The following is a 12,221-nucleotide window of genomic DNA, read 5'->3' as shown; positions in this document are numbered from 1 at the left end:
TGTGCGTGGGTCCCGCCGCCGCCGCCTCTCACGGTAGAGTGTGACGTCGCCGCAGCAGTCCGCCACCGCAGTGTGGCATCCGCTTCCTTAAGCCGGAGGCACGTGGGCAGGTGTCTTACACTCTGCGGGTTTTTTATCTGACGGGGCAGCCGTTTTTAAAAATCACGTCTGGAGAGTCGGATGCAGATCACGGACTCGTCAGCCCCGGGGGTTCCCAGCGACCCGCCGGCTGACCCGCACCGAGGCCGGGCGCCCGCGACGATGCCCAGCTGTTTGCCAAACACGTGTCACGCCTGCCGCGCTCCAGAGCCTTCCGCCCTCGCGGCCTGGGAGTGGGGATGACCGTCACCGTGTCCTCTGGCCCCCGAGAGCCAGGCCAGCCTTTCCTGGGCCTTTCCTGGGCCTTCCCGGGGCCATCGGGCGGGTGTGCCCACCTGCCCACAGGTGCGCTGTCCCCGGCACGGCGTGGCCCTCCGCGCCCGAATAAACGCATGGCACCCGGAGACCTGTGTCTTGAGTGAAATGTGGGCTTTGTTTGTGACTCTTTGGACTTCGGGGAACTCGTCACGTCGTTCTGTCTCCACCTGCCAATCGCCAGCCGTGTGTGTGTGTGTGTGTGTGTGTGTGTGTGTGTGAGTGAGAGAGAGAGAGAGAGAGACATCACAGGAGAGAGATGGGAGGGGTGCGTCCTTGCCAGGCACACCCTCAGCCTTTATGTCGGGGACCCCCTGGCGCCGCCTCAGGCCTCTGAGGGGTTGGCTCACCTGCCACGGGCCGTGGCGGCCTGGCTGCCTCTCCCTGCCCCGTCCTGCCCTCCGGGGCCACGAGGGGGCGGGAGGGGGAGAGAGGCCTGTGGCCACACAGCTGCAGCCACGGACTTTCCCTCTGAGTCACCTGGGGGCCGGGTGTTCACGTCGGAGACCCTCCCTACCCCCCTTCCCCCCCCCCCGCCCAGCGCCTGTGTGGTGGCTGCCAACGTCTGAAAGAACTGAACGTCTACAATGTCCCCACGGCCTCGGGCGTCCAGGGCGGGCCTCCCCTGGTGCCCCCAGGCCTTCACACACATGTGCACACACACACACACACACACAGCCACCACCGGCCCCGGGCTGTGTGCTGTGGGAAACCCCACTGTGGTGGCCACTCCCCGCCCCAGGTCCGTGATTCCCCCGAGAGAGAGTGGCCACATGCGGAGAGGTGGCTTGGCGAGGCGTGCCTCACACTCGCCTGTCCCAGTCACTGGCGACCAGCAGCAGCTGAATTGGCAGCCGTCTGTCTGTCCTTCAGCCCAGGACCCCAGGCCTAGTGAACTGTGCGGCCCCTAAGCCACTTGCCGACCACCCACTGTGTGCAGGGGAAGCGACCACCCACTGTGCAGGGGAACCGTGTGTCCGGGAGGCGGGAGCAGCGGGACAGGGTCACGGGGCCGCCCTCTGTGATGCCAGCCGAGGCCCGGGGCCCTGCCGAGCCCGGGGAGCCAGCATCGCTGGGCCCCACCCAGACCCCGCCCAGGACGGGGCTCCCACGGGCGGCCGCACCCTCACAGCACCCACCAGGCAGACGTGGGAACGGGCCCAGTGACGAAGCGGCTGTGCAGCCAGACCGGCCACGAACGTTCTGGCGCAGACACGGGGCCTGCAGACGCGCGTTTATAACACGGAGCACAGCACGGAGCGGTTTCCGGTGCCGTTTTTGTGGGTTTTTTTAATATATTTTATTGATTTTTTAAAAAAATATATTTTTTATTGATTTTTTACAGAGAGGAAGAAAAAGGGATAGAGAGTTAGAAACATCCATGAGAGAGAAACATCCATCAGCTGCCTCTTGCACATCCCCTACTGGGGATGTGCCCACAACCAAGGTACATGCCCTTGACCGGCATCGAACCCGGGACCCTTGAGTCCGCAGGCCGACGCTCTATCCACTGAGCCAAACCGGTTTCAGCTTATTGATTTTTTTACAGAGAGGAAGGGAGAGGGAGAGAGAGTTAGAAACATCGATGAGAGAGAAACATCCATCAGCTGCCTCCTGCACACCTCCTACTGGGGATGTGCCCGCAACCAAGGTACCTGCCCTTGACTGGAATCGAACCTGGGACCCCTCAGTCCGCAGGCCGACGCTCCATCCACTGAGCCACACCGGTCAGGGAAAATTTTTTTTTTTTTTAATTGGAGGGGAGAGTTGTAAGAGCCCCCAAAGGAGCGGAAGTAAAACAATCCTACCCTGAAAGTCCGGGTCAGGGCATCGGCTGCCTGTGTCTTGGTGTGTCTGCCTCACGCTCCTGCCAATCACCGTGATGGACAGAGAAGCCCCGAGGATGAGGGAGGGGGAGGGGAGGGGAGGGCCCTCCCGCTTGGCTTTGTTGACCCCCCGCCAGCAGACGGCCAGGCACCTCGGATCGGGGTGGGTGTCTCTGATGGATGTGGGGAAAGGAGGAAGCGGGCCTGGGTCCCTGGACCCGAGCTGGGCACCCCCCCCCCCCCCCCCGGGGAGGCCAGGCCCAGAGCCGAGGCCCCAGCGCGGCCTCTCGGCTTCCTGCCCTCAGGTACCCAAAGGCCCCCGGGCCCGGGCCCCGCGGAGAGGAGCCGCCCGCCGCGTGTGCTCGGGGCCCCCGACTTCCCTTGGGTGCGAGACCACAGCCCAGGAAGCAAGAGTCTCTGTGTTTTTAATAAACAACGTATTTCCACTTCCCCACCCCGGCCCCGGCCCCGCTCGGCCGCTCGCCCATCTTCTCCTTCCCCTGACGGCTCCCCCGGTGTCTGCTCTCCGTGTCACAATCCCTGGCGCTTTGGGGGCCCCGGGCAGAGGGTGCCCAAGGGGGGGTGATGCCCAGGGGCTCCCGGCCTGGCCAAGCGGGTGCGCCCGATGCCATCAGGGCAGGAGGCTCGGCCCCCAGGCCACCAGGATGTGGGTGCCACTCCCAGCACCTGTGGGGTCAGGGCGACGTCTCCGAACCTCCCAGCCCTCAGATTTCCACCCCCTGGGGGGTGGGGGGCATCAGCCTGGGGCCGGAACATCCTGGAGGGAGGCGCAGACACCCCCCTGGTTCCCCGGCCTCCCCTCTCCATCTTGTAAGAGGCCCGGAGAGCACCCGCCTGGGCCACGGGGACCCGGGGCGGCGATCTTCGCCCCAGAGCAGGCCTGGCTCGAGGCCCAGGCGGATGAGGACCATGCCTCTCAGACGCTCGGGACGGCCCTGGTTTGAATCAAAAATGGCTCAGGCGTTGAGCGTCGACCTATGAACCAGGAGGTCAGGGATCGATTCCTGGTCAAGGGCACATGCCCGGGCTGGATAGGGGACGTGCAGGAGGCAGCCGATCAGTGATTCTCTGTCCTCATGGATGTTTCCCCTTTGTTCTCTGAAATCAATTTAAAAGGCCATATATGTGTGTGTGTGTGTGTGTGTGTGTGTGTGTGTGTTTTTAAATGTATTTTATTGATTTTTTACAGAGAGGTAGGGAAAGAGATAGAGAGTTAGAAACATCGATCAGCTGCCTCCTGCACACCTCCCACTGGGGATGTGCCCTCAACCAAGGTACATGCCCTTGACCGGAATCGAACCTGGGACCCTTCAGGCCAACGCTCTATCCACTGAGCCAAACCAGTTAGGGCTATATATGTTTTTTTTAAAGCCACTCTGCATTCAGACATTTACCCCAACATCTCAGGAAGAGGGAGGGAGGTCTCAGTGAGGACGAAGGAGCTGCATCTATTCAAGATCAAGTGCAACATTGTTGCGGGCTCAGCAGAGAGCAGTCAGGGGCGGCCTGAGGGCTCCCTGGACGTCACCCGGTCCCCTGAGGTCCGGACCACAGGGAGACCCGGCTAAATGCCGAACGCACCTGAGAGCGCTGGTGACCGGCCCGTCCCTGGGTGGGAGGCAGGTCCCCAAGGGCAGGCTCCCCACCGGCCCAGCCTCCCTGCAGGACGGTGGACGGGCGCAGGCGAGGCCCCATCCCCACGGCCCTATGCCAGCCTCGTGCGATCTGTCTCCGCACCTGCCCACACAGCAGCCGGGAGCCCGGGGGGCTCTGGGGCACCCCCGCTCTTGCACCCCGACATCAGGCGGCTCCCCGTGGCGGCCAGGCGGGTCTCCCAGCCCCGAAGACTTTTCCTCCAGGGAGCCAGCAATGAAGACGGTTCCATTCCTTGCACCGGGGGAGCTGCCCCTCCCTTACACCCCCCTCCCCCCCCCCCCGCCTCCACCACCCCCTTCCTGCCCACCCATCCCCTGGGCCTGGGAGGCAGGAAGGGAGGTGCTGGGCACCCACAGAACTGCCGCCCGCCACCTGCGCCCCGCGCTGCGTCCTGGGTGCGCACAGGCCGCGGCCCCGCCATGCCCCCCACCGCGCCCTGGAGCCCCAGCCCGGGGTCCGCGCCCTGGGAGTACTCGGGGTCCGGGTCCGGGTCCGGGTGGGGCGCCCTGGACGAGGAGCTGGCGCTGTGCGCGGCCGGGGAGCTGCCCCACGCGCGCGCCGTGGTGCCCGCGCTCTACCTGGCGGCCTGCGCGCTGGGCCTGCTGGGCAACGGGCTGGTCCTGCGGCTGCTGGCGCGGCGGCGCGGCCCGCGGCGGCTGGCGGACACCTTCGCGCGGCACCTGGCGGCCGCCGACCTGGGCCTGGTGCTGACGCTGCCGCTCTGGGCCGCGGCGGCGGCGGGGGGCGGCCGCTGGCCCTTCGGCCGCGCGCTCTGCAAGCTCAGCAGCTTCACCGTGGCCGCCTCGCGCTGCGCGGGCGCCCTGCTGCTGGCCGGCCTGGCCGCCGACCGCTACGTGGCCGTGGTGCGCCCGGTCGGGGCGCGGCCGCTGCGCTCCCCGCGGTGCGCGCGCGCCGTGTGCCGGGGCGTCTGGGCCGCGGCGCTGCTGGTCGGGCTGCCCGCCCTGGTCTCCCGGGACCTGCAGCCGCGGCCCGACGGCGCGGGCAGCCAGTGCGGGGAGCGGCCCTCGGACGCCTGGCAGGCGCTCGGGCTGCTGCTGCTGCTGCTGACCTGCGCGCTGCCCCTGGGCGCCTCCCTCTTCTGCTACTGCCGCCTGGCGCGCCGCCTGCGCCGGGCCCCGCGCCTGGGCCGCGTCCCCGCCGCCCCGCTGCGCATCGTCTGCGCCGTCGAGGGCGCCTTCGTGGGCGCCTGGCTGCCCTTCGGCGCCCTGCGCGCCGCCCTGCACCTGGCGCACCTGCAGGCGCTGCCGCTGCCCTGCGCGCTCCTGCGGGCGCTGCGCTGGGGCCTGGCCCTCGCCACCTGCCTCGCCTTCGGCCACGGCTGCGCCAACCCGCTCATCTACCTGCTGCTGGACCGCTCCTTCCGCGCCCGCGCCTGGCGCCTGGCGCGCGGGCTCAGCTCCGCGTCCTCGCGCTCCGGGGACCCCAGCGCCGAGGGGCGGGGCGCGGCCGACAGCGGGGGACGAGCGCGGACGGAGAGCCGGACCCTGGCCCGCGCGTAGCGGCCCCAGCCCAGCAAATGGCCCGGGAGGCGGCCGGACCCCAGCGCGAGAGTCTCCTCTGCTGGTAGCGGGCCCCTCCGCGGGCACCGGGGGACCGAGTCTCCTCCGTCGTCGTCGTCGTTGGCTTCTGCAACCCCCAGCGCTTCCTGCACCCCCGGCCAGGCTGCCGGCCCCGCGCTCTCTCCGCCCCGGGGGCGCCCGGGCGAAGGCTCTCCAGTCCCTTAAAGACCCCAGGAAACCAGCGGACAGCAGCGGGGACCCCCGCAGGCTCGCCAGCTCCAGGAGAGGAGAGCGGGTCCCCGCGGCACCCCAGAATATCCAACTCAGAGCCCCAAAGCCACAGTCTTCAGCTGCAGTTTCTCTGGCCCCTCCAGCAGCCCCCGTCTCCTCAGAAAGACACCAGACCGCGGGCCTCTCCAAAAAACGCCAAAAAAAAAAAAAAAAAAAAACTCCAGCCGGTGGGAACGAGCCGCCCTTTGGGTGTCTGTCATCTCTGGCGATTTCTCCGCGTCATGAGTCACCATCAATTCAGATTTTCGCTTTCAAAGTTCACCAAAACCCTGGGAACCGGCCCCCGTATCGCCGCCCGGTGTGTTCGCCCGGGGATGGGTTTCCCAGACTCACCTGGAAGTCACCTGGCCCTTCCCTGGGACCCAGGAACCCGGAATCCGTCGCCGGGGGCTGGGGTCTCTGGGTGCGCCCCCGCCCGCCCTCAGACAGCACTGTGCCCCGGAGCCTGGCGAGGCGCCTCCGTGCTTGAGCAGCGGCAGTGAAATGAGTGTCAGGAGGCGGCTGAACTGGGGGGGTCACACAACACGCCACGGGGCCCCTGAGGTTGGCCTCAGGCCCCTGAGGATTTGGGGGGATGCCCCCCCCCCCACCGTGGGCGTCAGCCGCATCCACGTGGGCGGAGCGATCCCCTAGGCCGGCGGCGGCGGCCTGTCGGTTCTTCTTCTTGTTTTAAAGGACGTTTGTCTCCCGTGTTGAAGGTCACAGAGAAAAAAACAACAAAAACCAGCACACAGGTGCCAGGGCACCTGCCAGGCAGGCGTCACTTCAAAGAGGGGCTGTGCCCTGGTGGGTTTCACGTGGGCGTTGGGCGCTGTCTCCTGGGACCGCCCGGGACAGGTGTGTGGGATTATCCGCTTTCTCTGCATTCGGCGCCTCGCCTTTGAGGTTTTTTTTTTTGGGGGGGGGGGAGGGGGCTTGGAAATTCAGTGTTTGTGAAAAAAAAAAAACCTGTATAAATGGAATCACTTCATAGCGAAGTAGGAGGTGGTCTCCCAGAGGAACTGCCTTGGCCGGGACGTTAAAACCGGCAAAAGAACCGCTGGACTGGGCTGGTGGCAACATTGTATCTCAATGAGCTGTTTGCAGAGGTAACAAGTGGCAACATTGTATCTATAAGAGCTAATTTGCAAAGGTAACAAGTGCAACATTGTATCTCAAAGAGCCATTTGTAAAGATAACAAACAAACAAACAAATGCTGTTGTTAGGGTGGGGGGACTGGAAATGAAAGTTGTTTCGAAGGAGGGTCACCGTGATTTTCTGGATGCCCCCGTCCCCTCCCCTTTCTCACAAGCGCCCCTCGCCTCGGCCTCCTAGTCCCAGCCCTGTCTGGGCTTCTGCCTGAGTGGGTGCTTCCGGAATCTGCTCCTCTTTTGATCCCAAATAAATGCTTGTTGCTTTGCCCGCACGCTGGCCTTTCATTTGTCGGGTTAACGGGACTTTTGATTTAAGAGGATTTGCCCTAAAGGAACGCCAGTCTCAGGGGAAAGGAGCTCAGGAATTTTCCCCAAGGGAGGCAAGCCTGAGCCTGGGGGGCCCCCAGGAGCAGGGCCAACATGCTTCTCTCCTGCCTGAGGGCTCAGGCCTGGGGGGGGGGGAGTGGGGTCCTTTCAGCCTCACCGTGACTCTCCCTTCCCGGGCAAGGAATGGTGATTTTGCTCAGCTCCCCCGGGGCTCAGCGGCTGAGCATCGACCTATGAACCAGGAGGTCAGGGTTCGATTCCCGGTCAAGGGCACATGCCCGGGTTGTGGGCTCGATCCCCAGGGTGGGGCGTGCAGGAGGCAGCCGATCCATGACCCTCCCTCATTGATGTGGTGTAACCCCATCTTACAAAGGACGCCTCAAAAAGTCGAATTATGGAGTCAGGCTAGAGCGTCAGCCTGCGAACTCAAGGGTCCCGGGTTCGATTCCGGTCAAGGGCATGGACCTTGGTTGCGGGCACATCCCCAGTAGGAGGTGTGCAGGAGGCAGCTGATTGGTGTTTCTAACTCTCTATCCCTCTCCCTTCCTCTCTGTAAAAAATCAATAAAATATATTTTTTAAAAAAAAAGCCAGCGGCATTCGAGGGAGCAAAAGTGCTCCAGACCTCGCAGCCCCGAACAGCTGGCCACGCCTGGCTTATATGGGCAGAATATCACAAAGGCGTCGATTACATCTCTGGGTCTGGAGGAGGGAGGAACCTGTTTCGCGAAAAGGCATTTCCACAGAGGCGGAATCTGAGCAACTTCGTTATCTGCGAATCACCGAATCAGCGGAAACTCGTTATCACGGTCTGGGGCCCCCCGGACAATTTAGAACAATGGTGCTGTCCAGATTCCGGGACCGCTGAGTCAACCGAAACCCCCGTTATCTGTGGCCACTGAGGCCGTTTGGCATCATTGACCTGTCCTGGTTCCCGGAAGAATGGGCTTCGATGACCAGTGAGGCCACGATCCATGGGACGTTCAAACCGCCCTCAAGGGGGTATCCCAGCCCACATAAGTTCAGAAAATCAAAATAACGTCTAAATGAGCACAGAACCCCAAACAGCAAGGTTAACAGGTTAAACAGCCGTGTTTACCCAAGTGTGGTTGCTTCCATATTTCACCATCGTGGATGGTTCTCTCCCTCCCTCCTTCTCCCTCTCTGAAGTCGATTAAAGAAAGAAGTTGGTCCATCCACAGCCAGAGCCCCAGGGGTCTCATGCCTCACCCTCCTGCAGGTCGGACGGCGGCGGCAGGTCTCCTTCAGGATGAAAGCGATCTGTGCCGCGGAGATGTGCAAATGTGGGGGTGCCGCTTGAAGAGAGATGGGGAAAAAGGATGCTTTCAAGAAGGCAACAAACTCGCCTTCTGAACACCCACACGCTCGGAGGAGGATATCGAGTCGCGGGTACCTCTGGTTCTGTAAGCGCCGCCGATAAAAAGGATCTTTCGCTCTTTCCGGTCTGCAAGCGGGCTTTTTTGTTGGGTTTTTTTTTGTTGTTGTTGGGTTTTTTTTTTTTTTTCTATTCCTCTCGGTGCTGCCTGATCAGATACCAGCCGTGTCCCTGACCCGGTTAGAGCGTGTCTGGGGTCAGAGCCCGCGGATCGGAGCGCGTTTCTTCCGTTCCACGCCTGCCCCCGCACCTGGGCCTGGCGGAGGGACGGCCGAGAGGCCCGTGTCGTGATTGGAACGACAGGATACAACAGGAAGGCGGGCAGCCCTATGCCTGGTTTTACGAAAAGGAAGGCGGACAGGCCGGAGGGAGCAGGACCAGGGCCCAGGGTGGCTGTGCTGGAGTCAGATTTCACATCCCTTTCCCCGCCCCCATGTCTTTAGTCTCGCAATGTTCTATACACTTTTTATTTTTTAAATATATATATATATATTTTTAATATATTTTATTGATTTTTTTACAGAGAGGAAGGGAGAGGGATAGAGAGTTAGAAACATCGATGAGAGAGAACATCCATCAGCTGCCTCCTGCACACCCCCCTACTGGGGATGTGCCCGCAACCGAGGTACATGCCCTTGACCGGAATCGAACCTGGGACCCTCCAGTCCATAGGCCGACGCTCTACCCACTGAGCCATACCAGCCAGGGCTTTTAAATATATTTTTTGTTGTTGATTTCAGGGAGGAAGGGAGGGAGAGAGAAACATCCATGATGAGAGAGAATCACGGATCGGCTGCCTCCTGCACGCCCCCTACTGGGGATGGAGCCCACAACCGGGGCATGTGCCCTGACCCGGAATCGAACCCTGACCTCCTGGGTCACAGGTGTATGCTCCACCACGGAGCCACGCCGGCCGGCCGGGCTGAGCTTTTCCTCTTCAAGGGCCTCTCACAAAGCGGCCGGAGCCAGAGCCGGTCAGTCCCGGCCCCGAGTCGGGCTGTCCCAGCCAGCGGCCCACTCCAGGGGGCTCCCCGGCCGCCTGAGCCCCCAGAGCAAGGCAGCCGGGTTCCGGAAAGTCCTGGTGAGCTGTGGTGTGTAGGCAGACCCGGCCCCGGACGGGTCCTGGGGATCATCCACTCCAGCCGACCCCCCTCTCCCCGCCCCGTCCCCCGCTCCCCGTTATCACCAGACACCAGAGGAGAGAGGAGCGGGAGCCGGGCTGGGCTCTGAAAGGTCAGCCCTGGGCACCTGGGCGCCAGGTCAGCCTGTGGGCGCCCTGGCATGTGTGCCGCTCTGATTCTCTGACTAATTCTGGGCTTCCTCCCCCCTCCCTGACCCCGAGTTCTCTCTCGGGGCACAGTGTGGGAACCCGGCGCGGCGCTGAGTGATCTGGGGAGTTCAGGGGGATGGCAGGGCTGGCAGGGCGGGCGGGTATGACTCAGCCCCGCCAGCCTGGGAGACGTGGAGGGCTCTGGGTGCCGGTTCGTTCGGAGGTCGTGGCCTGCACCCCCCGTCGGGCCCCCAGCCTCAGTGATGGGGGCACAGGAAGGGGGACCCACAGCTGGGGGCTGCCTGGCGAGACAAGGGAAGCGGAGATGGGAATTCAGCCGGGACGGCGTGCACACACTCGGAAACAGCACACACTCGACTGGATGGATTCTCTCGGCCCCGAGGTCAGGGGGCAGGGGGGGGGCAGGGGTGGGCAGACCCAAGGGCTCCGTCCAGGTCGCAGACACAGCAAAGCGGGAATCCAGCCCCCCCGCCCCCCCCAACGGCTGCCCACGTCTGGGCAGAGGCTGTGGTTTGGCCCAGCAGGTGCCAGACGGACGGGGCTGACGGGTCTCTCCCGGCTGCTCTGAAAATGACTGTCAAGGAGGTGCCTGCCCCCCCCACAATGCAATGCTCTTCCCCCCAAACTTCCTCCAAGGAGCCGACGGTGCCCGGTGCCCGGGGCTGCCCCCCGCCCCCCTACACACACACAGTCACAGCTCCTTTGGGGGGGCAGCGGGGGGGGGAGGAGGGCGAGCTCCAGAATTCAGCCTGCTCGGGTCTCGTCTGCTAAAATTATCGTTACGTTAAAGAGAGGGATGTAGCCGAAACCGGTGTGGTTCAGTGGATAGAGCGTCGGCCTGCAGACTGAAGGGTCCCGGATTCGATTCCCGGCCAAGGGCATGGACCTTGGTTGCGGGCACATCCCCAGTGGGGGGTGTGCAGGAGGCAGCTGATCAATGTTTCTCTCTCATCGATGTTTCTAACTCTCTATCCCTCTCCCTTCCTCTCTGTAAAAATCAATAAAATATATTAAAAAAAAAAAAAGAGAGAGGGAGGTAAAATCACTCAGGATCTGCCACTGGAACTGCAATAATTTTATATCTTTTTTTAAAAAAATTTTAAAGTTGCTTTTTAAAAAAAATATATATATATATACACATTATATATATATATATTTTATTGATTTTTCACATAGAGGAAGAGAGAGGGACAGAGAGTCAGAAACATCGATGAGAGAGAAACATCCATCAGCTGCCTCCTGCACACCCCCTACTGGGGATGTGCCCGCAACCAAGGTCCATGCCCTTGACCGGAATCGAACCCGGGACCCTTCAGTCCGCAGGCCAACGCTCTATCCACTGAGCCAAACCAGCCAGGGCTAAAGTTGCTTTTTAAAAATCTATTTTTAAAATTGATTTCAGAGAGGAATGGAGAGGGGGAGAGGAGAGAGAGAGAGAGGAAGAGAGAGAGAGAGAGGAGGAAGAGAGAGAGAGAGAAACATCAATGATGAGAATCATTGATCGGCTGCCTCCTGCACACCCCCCACTGGGGATCGAGCCCGCAACCCGGGCCTGTGCCCTGACGGGGACTCGAACCCTGACCTCCTGGTTCATAGGTTGATGCCCAACCACTGAGCCCCGCCAGCTGAGCAGCAGGGGCGGTTTTAAAAATCTATTTATTATTTTTATTTATTTATTATTTTTGGGGGGAGGGGCGACTTTGGATGCACCTGTAGGGCCCCGCCTTTGAGGAGGTGCTGGCGTTAGAATTCTCCCCATAACCCCGCCCCAGGGCGCAAGGAGGCGGGTGGTCCACCCCCAAGGTCGGTCTGCGGCAACTGGCGCCCCCTGGCGGTGGCGTCCGGGAGAGCAGCGAGGGGGCGGGTAGGACGGGAGCCCAGGATGGAGGGATGGGGACAGGACGGAGGAGGAAGGAGAGGAGGAGGGAGGAAGCAAAGAGAAGAGAGAAGGGGAGGGCGAGGCCCAGGACCCCGCGGAGACCCACTGGCCCGTGAGTCTGGGGACGCGGCTCCTGGCCCACCTCCTGCCCCTCGGGGTCTGACCCCGGGGTCGAGCCTGCCCCGCTCGCCCAGCCGCTCTCTGGGCTCCGGGTTCGGGGGTCCCTCCCCGTCAGCAGTGGAGGGAAGCTCGCCGGCTCCACCCCTGAGTGGCTCACCAGCTGGCAGCGCCCTCCTGCCCCCCCTTCCCCCCCCTGCCCCCCCCCCCCCCCCCCCGTGGGCTGCAGGATGCGGTCAGGAGAGGAAGGGGCCTGGGCTCAGCTCATTCTGGGGTTTCCCACCAGCGTCTCGCCGCCGAGGGCATCTCCAGGGCACGGTCTGGGTCCAGGAGGACCCCAGTTTCTCATC

The 12,221-nt window shown here is 62.6% G+C and overlaps 1 protein-coding gene across 1 annotated transcript; it reads left to right on the top strand.

The window, feature by feature from the left end:
- Positions 1–4,336: 4,336 nt before the first annotated feature.
- On the top strand, positions 4,337–5,437 carry GPR25 (G protein-coupled receptor 25). Its single transcript, XM_054713154.1, has one exon. It carries the CDS (start codon positions 4,337–4,339, stop codon positions 5,435–5,437), a length of 1,101 nt encoding a protein of 366 aa, XP_054569129.1.
- The last annotated feature ends 6,784 nt before the right edge of the window (positions 5,438–12,221 follow it).

This window comes from Eptesicus fuscus, chromosome 24 (assembly GCF_027574615.1).
Source record: "Eptesicus fuscus isolate TK198812 chromosome 24, DD_ASM_mEF_20220401, whole genome shotgun sequence".
NCBI classification, from domain to species: domain Eukaryota; kingdom Metazoa; phylum Chordata; class Mammalia; order Chiroptera; family Vespertilionidae; genus Eptesicus; species Eptesicus fuscus.
Note: the sequence above shows the minus strand (reverse complement) of the source record. Positions and strands in the feature narration are given on the sequence as shown.

Bases quoted from the DNA above. Each gene is read 5' to 3' on its own strand.
- GPR25 (XM_054713154.1), top strand. From the start codon at position 4,337: ATGCCCCCCACCGCGCCCTGGAGCCCCAGCCCGGGGTCCGCGCCCTGG.